This window comes from Bremia lactucae, linkage group LG5 (assembly GCF_004359215.1).
Source record: "Bremia lactucae strain SF5 linkage group LG5, whole genome shotgun sequence".
Classification (NCBI taxonomy): Eukaryota; Oomycota; class Peronosporomycetes; order Peronosporales; family Peronosporaceae; genus Bremia; species Bremia lactucae.
In genome coordinates this window covers 1,572,997-1,582,140 of record NC_090614.1, presented here as the reverse complement: position 1 = coordinate 1,582,140, position 9,144 = coordinate 1,572,997, and the positions used below count along the sequence as shown (strand labels likewise).

The window sequence follows — 9,144 nt, the reverse complement described above, 5'->3', positions numbered from 1 at the left end:
TGTAGGCGGGCACGTCGTAATGCGGCCACGCTCTACTTAGACACACACCCTAGCACAGCGAGGAAGCGGTTTAACCTGCTTCTCTTGTGGCAGTGAGGTAGTTGTGGTGGGCGCGTAAGCGACCTCACCCAACACACTAAGTGCTCTGGTTAAGTGTCGTCACGGGAGCGGTAATCCGTCTCCTCGTGCGCACTTACCAAGTAGAAAGAAGTTTTCAGACTGATTTATACATAATAGAATTAAATAGAAATACTTACTTTTACCAATCAAAATGTCATCTCAATAGATTATACTTAATATGTATTGCGAGCATATCTTTCCAGATATCTCGCGTAACGGATGACGCTAGCCGTCATCCCTCCTAATGTGAATGCACGCATGCGCATCACATACACAAGTATTGGTCACAAATGTGCACCACACCCGAGTGCTGGGTCTAATTACTTTTATGTAGTAATTGACCATCCCCTTAAGTACACCAAGTGTACTTAACGGGTACTGTGTAACATCGGGGCAACTTTAGCCCGTTACAAATTCTCTTGAAGCTCTGTTAGCTCGATTTCAATTAGGAATGAACTAGCCGGTGCTGTACACGTATTGCATTAACGCAGCAGCCGATTGCAAAATCGCTGGCTTAATAGACCACATGAAATGGTCTGTCTTGATCTGTAATCGCCAAGATGGGCGGTTGCATCAAGCTTTGCTTGATATCTTCAAAAGAACGCTGACAATCAGCGTTCCTACCCATTTCTCGTCTTTTTCCAAGAGACGAGAGAGATGGACCGTCATCTCGGCAAAATTGCGGGAGTACTTGTGCAAGTACGCCGCTAATCCAAGGAAGTTTCTAAGTCCCTTGCCATCGACTGAACTGGACAGTCGGTACTTGCCTTGACATTTCGATATCAGGGCGCACGCCGTGTTTACCAACGATGCACCCAAGAAGTGATACTTCGCTTGCAGCGAATATACACTTCTTGAGATTTACGTACAACTTATGCTTTCGCATTAATGTAAGAACCTGATGAACGTGAGTTTTATGAACTTCGACGTCCGTCTTTCCGTCCATAGCCGGGCTAAGGACGAATACATCGTCGAAATAACTCGGTGCGAATTCTCGCGCCGGTCTCAACAGATTCGTATCGCATCTGTTGAATGTTGCAGGGGCGTTACTAAGCCCCTTTAGCATTACTAGCTATTCTCAGAGCATCCCACTAGGAGTGCTCACTGCTGTGTACGGGATGTTCCGTTCACGCACTAGGATCTGATATAACCCATTCGTTCGATCCATAGACGAAAAGATGGTACTCTTAGATAAACCATCTATGATTACGTCTTTTCTAGATATCGGCGTTTGAGCCGGTACCGTTGCAGCATTTAGTTTATTGAATGCGTGCACTATCCGCCACCCTCCTGTGGCCTTTCGCACAGAAGGTCGGAGAGCTATGTGGGAAAGGTTGACTCCCTTACATGGCCCGCATTTACTCGATCGGTCAGAAAATTATCGATCGCAAATACTTGTTCACGCGGCAGTGGCCACTGCTTCATGACACAGTACTTTAAGCCCGGTTTGAGCTCGATCTCATGTCGAGTGCCTTTATCCTTAGGCAACTCGCATGAAACTGCTTCAGGGAATTCATGGAGCTACTTAAAGAGATCGGCGTGCTGATTAAAACGGAGTCAATACTTCACGTCGACAATCAAGCAGCGATCGCTCAGATCAAGAGTGAAGACACGTCCGGTCGAGCCAAGCATATTGACGTGAGGTTCAAGTTTGTTTAGGATCTCGAGAAGAAAAAGGTAATTAAGGTACAGTACTGCGAGTCCAAGAGTATGCGTGCGGACATCCTGACCAAGGTCCTCCCAGCGCCGAGACTCAGCGAACTACGCGGACTTGTGATGCTCAATGGAAGAGGACATCCACCCGGGAAGGAGTGTTAAATCAGGACGACCACTAAGATGAAAGGGCGCGACTGTTGACATGAAAGGATGCGACTGTTGCGTGAAAGACGCGATCATTGGGAGTGGTTCGAAGAAACCGACGCAGAGGAGATTGAAGGTAACGGACGGCTATAGCTAGGAACACACTCTAAAACACATTTAGTTCTCAACTTTCCATCTAACTCTCAGCCCGTGTTGAACACGATGTCCTGTAGCAATTTCAGATGGCAACGTACGACAAGAGACTCTGTAGGAAAGGAGTTTCTGCAAATATCTCGAGTTCGTTCCGTTCTTTGTGTCTTACAAAATATTTAAAATAACAATATTTTGAATAAAATACATTAGCAAATCGTAAAAATCGATACGAATAACAAAAGATGCTCCGACGAGTGTGCGCTTCCTGCGGCATTACCGAAGTCGGCTCTTTATGCTCCAAATGCAACGGAGAGCTTTCGCCGCCTTCTGCCTACATTTATGCTAAACTAGGGATGGTTTCAGAGCTGCAAGAACTCGTGTACCAAGTATATTATTGTTTTTTCTGTTACTATTTATCATAGATTCACAATTAATTTTTCAACAGGATCCTAATTTCGACGTAAATGCATACGATGAAGCGACAAACGCTACGTTACTGCATCACGCTGCGATAAGTGGTAAAATGGGTGTGCTGGAGTAAGCTTAAAATTGCGTCCACTCATGGCCACTTCCTGATTAAATTTTATTTTGTAGATTTCTGCTTGAAACCGAAGAGCTCCGAGCGAAGTTAAAAAAAGATGCCGTAGGAGGAGAAACAAATACGACTCCATTATTCTGCGCAGCTTCGTATAACCAGATTTATGCGGTGGAATTACTCCTGCGACATGGAGCTGACCCAACTTTTAACGACAAACAGGGCTTCACGCCATTTTTAATTGCAGTTCAACGCTGGTTCCCCATCACAGCAGCGTATTTGATCGCAAAGGGTATCGATATCAACCAACGACTTCAAGGTATAAACGCCAATATTAGGGTGATGCACGATATATAATTTTATCAATACTCAAATCTGGCGAATTAGATGGAAGTCAGAGGACAGCGCTAATGCTGCTCTGCCAGCCTCAACAATTCCATTTGGATTCTTTTCGAATGCTACTGAGTCTTCAGGCAAATATTAACGCACAAGATTCGGAAGGCAACACTGGTACAAAAGGCTTGACACTTGTTTCGCTTTCAAATGATCCTCATGTTAATTTTTTTACTGTGATTTCGAATCGGGTTAGCACTTCATCATGCTGCCATGAACAACATTGCAATGGCTGTCCGAATGCTGCTTGACGTACAAGCTGATACGACGATTGTCAACAAGGAACAACGCACGCCGTTGGCTGTTGCACGACTTGGTTGTCATGCTGAATCAATGGCGTATCATCTTTTAGCTGAAGACGAGCAGCTTTATTCTTTTGCGCGACGTATTTCCGTTTCGGTACGTATTGAACGGTTATTTTTTTAATGTTATAACTATAGCCACATTCATGAAAATTATTTTTTTCAGAAACAATTTCTTGCGGACAACATGTATAAGCTCTCGTTTTTCGTACCGTGGATTGTCTTTCCACTAGCATGCTTCATCATAATGACCGTCCATGGTGGTCTCTTTATTATGCTGTCGTTGTCTCTTTTAATCATTGCTTCAGTGCTGCTACTTAAAGTGATCCAGCGAGGTTCCTACGGCGATAAACGAAAAGCAGCATCTTTTGTGTTTGGGATCAATGTTGCATCGATCTTTTATCTCGTAGGTTCGTTTCCAAGATTCAGTGGCTACTGCAGCACTACCTTCTGCGTGATTACAGCAATATCCTTCTTCATGCTTGGATTGTCCTTGTATAAAACCGTGACGATGGATCCTGGCGAAGTATACACGTCTTTTGACGAAAAGCTACATGTACGTGACTGTGTTAGTCTGATAAACAATCTTTCAACACCCTAATTATCGTTTTCGAACTAGAATATTCGCTGGCTGGTCGAATCCAAGCTACCCAGCGCGACCAAATTATGTCTCACATGTTTGCACAAGAGGCCATTACGAGGCAAACACTGCGCGGAATTAAACGCTTGTATTGCAAAATTTGATCATTATTGTCCCTTTGTGATCAATGCCATTGGTGCACGGAATCATGCGGCATTTCTAAGCTTTCTCTTTTTTGCTGTCCTGTCCATCAGCTTGGAATTAGTTGCTTGCTGGACTTTTGTACGAGCTCAACCTGCCCTTGCTGTGGATATTGCGATACTTTGGCAATATGGGCAGTGGAATCTTCCGGGTCTCTTTAATTGGATTTGGACGGTCATTCATTTTCATCCAATATTGTTTTGTATCGTATTTCTTAACGTGGTTCAGATTCTGTGGATTGCCTACTTGCTTTTCTTTCACGTGTACCTCATGTGTGCTGCTCTAACAACGAATGAAGTTCTAAAAAATGAAAACCTCAATCATGTCTACTCGCGTGGGATTTTCAATAATATTGTCGACTTTCTTGGACTTCGTGGCCAGCGACCTCTTGATTGGCGTCGCATTTTTAATTATGAAGACTTTACGAATCAAGTGGAAGATTCAAGTCAATTGCGAAAGGATGCATGAGTGAATTTGAAGAAGTACAGCATCACGTAAAAATATGCCACAAATAAAAAACAGAATTTTATGGTGAAGATCGAGTTACAGAATGCGTTCGATACAGCGTAGCCGTGCACTTCGCGAGCGCGAATTCATTGCAATTTCTTCTGTGCTTGCTTTTGTTGCCTTTCGACGATTAAGACGAAAATGCTTGTCGCTTTGTGGATCAATGTCAATGTTGTCATCTTCACTGTCGCTGTCGAAATCTTCCGTATTATTGTCATCGGTTCTGCCTTTCCTATCCTGTCAAGCACAGTCAATCATTCACGGTCACTTTAGCACGAATGCTCAATAGAAGCATCATGACATACCAATTCACGAAAAAGATACTTAATCGGCCGATCCTCCAGCGAATGAAACGCAATTGTCACTATCCACTCCAGAAAATAAGTAGCTTCATAGATGCCAACCACCGCATAAACGTACCCAGTCTTCCGTTAAGTGCTAAATGATTTACAAGCTGCTTGACACCGGTTGTAACATGGTAAAGCTCGTCATTCACATATAGGCGCAGGGCCTGGAAGCAACGCGTCGCCGGGTGAATATTTTTCATTTTGTTAGCACGTTTGCCCATTCGTTTTCGTTTTTCAGCCGATTTCCACATATTTGCGATTCGTTCGATGCACTCGCGCAAATCTTTCGTCGTCTGAAACACTTTTCCTCTTTCCTCTCGTTCTCTCACAATAGCTTTTGCAAACTCCTTGGCCAATCGTTCTTCGCCATAGTCTTTAAAGATTCGCGTCAGCTGCACTTCTGAGAGCGTATTCACAGCATCTGCTGCCGTTGAAAGCGAGGCATCTTGCTGGTCAAATCGCATGTCCAACGGGCCATCGTTAAGCACACTAAAGCCACGCTTTGCCGCGTCAAAATGATAACTATTCGCTCCCAAATCGAGAACGATCCCATCCACTTGATTCGGAAACGAAGAAGCTTTTAAATGCTGAGCCATGTTAGCGTACGATCCGGTTTGAAAACTTACACGGTCTTGAAAATCGATCAAGTTGGTTTGAGCGATCCTCAGTACTTCCGGATCACGATCGATACAGAGCAGTTTAGAGCCTGAAAAGTGTTGCAAAATGGCTTTGGAATGTCCTCCAAATCCCGCAGTGCCATCAACAAAGTATCGAGGTTTGGAAACGTCTGTAATGTTTCGAGACAATGCAGTGATAACTTCCTGAAGCATGACAGGGACGTGCGCAGGAGGTTGCAAGTCGTCTTCACTGGAACTGAAAGAAGCGCACGAGCTAGAAGAAGGCTTGCAGAATAACCACGCGGAACGAAGAGCGGTAGAAGCCCGCGGCTTCATGCGGAGTCGCATCGCTGCGTAGCTGCTCACGAACATGGTGATATTGTTCTACTTACTTAAATATACATGACATGGATGCGACAACTTAATGTGGTAAGTAGACATCCTATCATTATTTGCAGGTCTGCTTAAAATCTACTTATAAGCTTAAAAGTTGCCTCGAATTAAAATTACGCACAAGCTTAAGCTGTAGCTGGTGGAGCCATCCATTTTGCGTAGAAACTGCAAGAATCGTGAGCTTTTTGCATCAAATTCACGGCCTCTTTCCGTGTGAGGTTCATTGGTAAATCGTCTTGACGCCATAAGAACGTATGCGGTTTTCGACGTGCATTTACCTCAAGCGTGAGATTCTCAAGACCACACTCGTCAATAAGAATATGCAAGACACGTGACTTGCCATCTTTTGACGGCTCCTGTTGCAATACTTTGCTTTCAATTAAAAAATCAAGAGACTGGATCATGCTCTCGCTACAGAGCGATTCAGTATGAAAAAGTTGCTGACGCAAGACCAATTCCTTGGCTAAATTCTGCACCTGACGAACAACTTCGTGTTGACTACGCCTTTTGTCCTTCGAGTCAAAAAGACTCCAAAGTCCTTGCGTTGTGAGCCACAACGTGTCCATAAATGACCAATGGAGCGACAACACAAAACTCACAACTTTAGCGGATTGCCACTGCTTTACATGGACTGTAACCGTGTGTAACAAGTTATCTGTATCACACTCGGCCCTTTGAGCAAGAAAAGTGTTCACATATTCATCAATATCAATCTTCCGATGACGACAAATGTGACGTAGAAAGCACCAGATCTTCCGTGCTTGTTCCTTCACCTTCGAAATCTCAATCGTTTTCAACATCACGTATCTTTCGTTGCCTTTTAAGCGCAAGACACCATCCAAAGCACCTATTACCGCCATTTCTGGTAAGAAAAGATAAAGCAAATGATTTCGATAGAACCCCACTTCCAAAGCGCGAACGGGATATTGCAAAAAGGAATTAATAATTCCATTCGATTTGATCTCAATCTTTAACATGTCCATGGCGTGAGTGGCAATTTCATTGCCTTTCATTGGAGCTACTGTCGCTCCACGCTTTTTAAGCTCGTTTCTTAGCCATCGTGTCCGTGTCTCTATCATGCCTTTGGTCACGTACGCACGCTTCCACATGAGTAATGCCGAGACCATCGAAGTGGACGTGATAGTGCCAGAACCTTGCATCCTTTCAGCCACGAGGTCTGAGGAATCGTCAAGCATCGACGTCTCTGTTAGCGCTACTGGCTCCCCAAAGCGCACATATGTGTGGCCAAGACGTAAGAAAAAGAGGTCATACACAGAACGACACAAGACTGCAAGGCTTTCCTTTGTCTTTGGCTTTCCAAGCAATTGGTTTGCATACCCATCAACTTCATACACTTTGTCGTAATCTAATGATATCGGGACGATCAAGACTGTCTTTTTGTCCTTCTTTTCGTTCTCCATTTGATCGTTCGATGATCCTTTCACGAAACTTAAAAACATTGACAAAAACCCTAAGCGAGGTTTTCCCACTCGTCCATGACGAGAGCGACCACCTTCAATAAATACTTCCACTGGATTTCCATCGTCTAGCAATTCGTGAACATAGTGTTCTAGTACGTGTTTATACAAAGGATCGGATCGAAACGATCGACGGATAAAGAAACTGCCATTTGCTCGCAAAAACGAACCCACAAGTGGAAGATCGAGATTATTTCCAGCAGCAATACGAGGCAATGGAATGCCGTAGGCAAAACACAAGTAGCTAATGATCAAGTAGTCTAAATGGCTCTTGTGCGTCGGTGCAAAGACGACACTCACGTGTCCTTTAGTTGCTTTAAACACATGCCACACATGCTGTAGCGACGCAATATCCACGTGAAGTCCATCAAATAAAAGACGCCAGGTCTTTGTAAGCAGCCAGCCAAGACACCGTACAGCAGGCATGACCATGTCGGATTTTAAGCTTTCAAATATACACGTCACTTGCTTTAGCTCGTGGGAATTTAACGTCTTGACTCGAGTCAGGAGATTGGTGTAGTGAGTCTTTACAGACGATGGTGTGTTCCCGTATAAGTTGACACTCACGCCAGAGCGACTAATAAAGAGCAAATCCAATACTGCCAATTTCACGTCAATGAATTGCCGTACCAAGCTTGGTCGTGACCTTTTGGTCCTTGGCGTCTTATACGTGCTCGTAGTGTTTTCAGCACAACGTTGCTCAATTGATGAAAGCAGCCACGACGATTCCATTACATTAACGAAAATATGCTGATGTGTGGCTATTGCATCACTGTCGATGTCTGAAATTGTGTCGAACTCTTCCACTTGTAGCCTCGTCCAATCCATCTCGGTAGACCATTTGTCCACGTAATCGCATTGTCGATGCATTGATGCGCTCGTAAATTTTGATACAATTCTTGGCTGGACAGCTACTGCAAGTGCTATACTTGAAGTAGCAACGAACCGGCCAGACGCAGGCTCGTGGTGCTGCTGGCTCGTGTTCGTCTTTTTGAGGAGCATGCGCGCTTTTTCCTGGTATTTCTGATAGCGAAGTTGCAGTCGAAGAGCTATTTTGTTAGGAGCAAGAAGAGGATTTAGATGCGTTGGGAGCTTTGGCCCACAAGCTGCAGGAGCGCCGCGCCATTCGTCCAACCGGTGCTTTTTTCCCATCGGCTTTAGCATGGGAGCAAACGTGAGTGAAGGGTATGAGACAATCCATGGTGTGCCTTAATTGGAATATTTAACACGAGGATTATGTCGCTACCAATAGATTTGATAAGTCGGAATATCCTTTTTTGCTAGTTCTGACAACTTCTTTTTATTCGTGCGAGCAGAATAAGCTGAAGGTATGGTATCATTTAAAGAAAGGTGTATCATGTGAGGAGGAAGCGTTTGATGCAAAGCTAGACTTGCATTTGCAAATTTAGAATATCTCTAGGAATTTTACATGACTTTTATATATGTGGTGGTTACTAACGTAGACTCTTTTCATACGCTTCCAACTATCAATGGCCCAATTGTAACGGGGTGTATCGTTACATGAGATCAACACTTAAAGGTTGTTAATTAATATATTATCTAAAAGGTAGATAATATTTGGAGGATATTACTTTATATAGTAATATCCTGAATTCTTATCCATAAATAGGTATAGTGTAACGGTGTATCGTTACATGAAATTAATACTTAAAGGTTGTTGTTTAATATATTATCTAAAAGGTAGATAATATTTGGAG

The 9,144-nt window shown here is 43.7% G+C and overlaps 3 protein-coding genes across 3 annotated transcripts; 1 reads left to right on the top strand and 2 right to left on the bottom strand.

Annotated features, from left to right (window-relative positions):
* Window positions 1-2,431: 2,431 nt before the first annotated feature.
* On the top strand, window positions 2,432-6,825 carry CCR75_004427 (uncharacterized protein). Its single transcript, XM_067962513.1, has 6 exons — window positions 2,432-2,459; window positions 2,519-2,610; window positions 2,668-3,118; window positions 3,198-3,400; window positions 3,470-3,859; window positions 3,923-6,825. The coding sequence occupies exons 3-6, from the start codon at window positions 3,019-3,021 to the stop codon at window positions 4,550-4,552; spliced, it is 1,323 nt and encodes a 440-aa protein (XP_067820998.1). The 5' UTR covers window positions 2,432-2,459; window positions 2,519-2,610; window positions 2,668-3,018; the 3' UTR covers window positions 4,553-6,825.
* CCR75_004428 (uncharacterized protein) lies at window positions 4,628-5,927 on the bottom strand (the record flags this gene model as incomplete). Its single annotated transcript, XM_067962514.1, has 3 exons — window positions 4,628-4,828; window positions 4,897-4,955; window positions 5,012-5,927. 3 exons carry the CDS (start codon window positions 5,925-5,927, stop codon window positions 4,628-4,630), a joined length of 1,176 nt encoding a protein of 391 aa, XP_067820995.1.
* CCR75_004429 (uncharacterized protein) lies at window positions 6,074-8,590 on the bottom strand (the record flags this gene model as incomplete). The annotated part of the gene is made up of 1 exon (XM_067962515.1): window positions 6,074-8,590. The coding sequence occupies one exon, from the start codon at window positions 8,588-8,590 to the stop codon at window positions 6,074-6,076; it is 2,517 nt and encodes an 838-aa protein (XP_067820994.1).
* Between the last annotated feature and the right edge of the window lie 554 nt (window positions 8,591-9,144).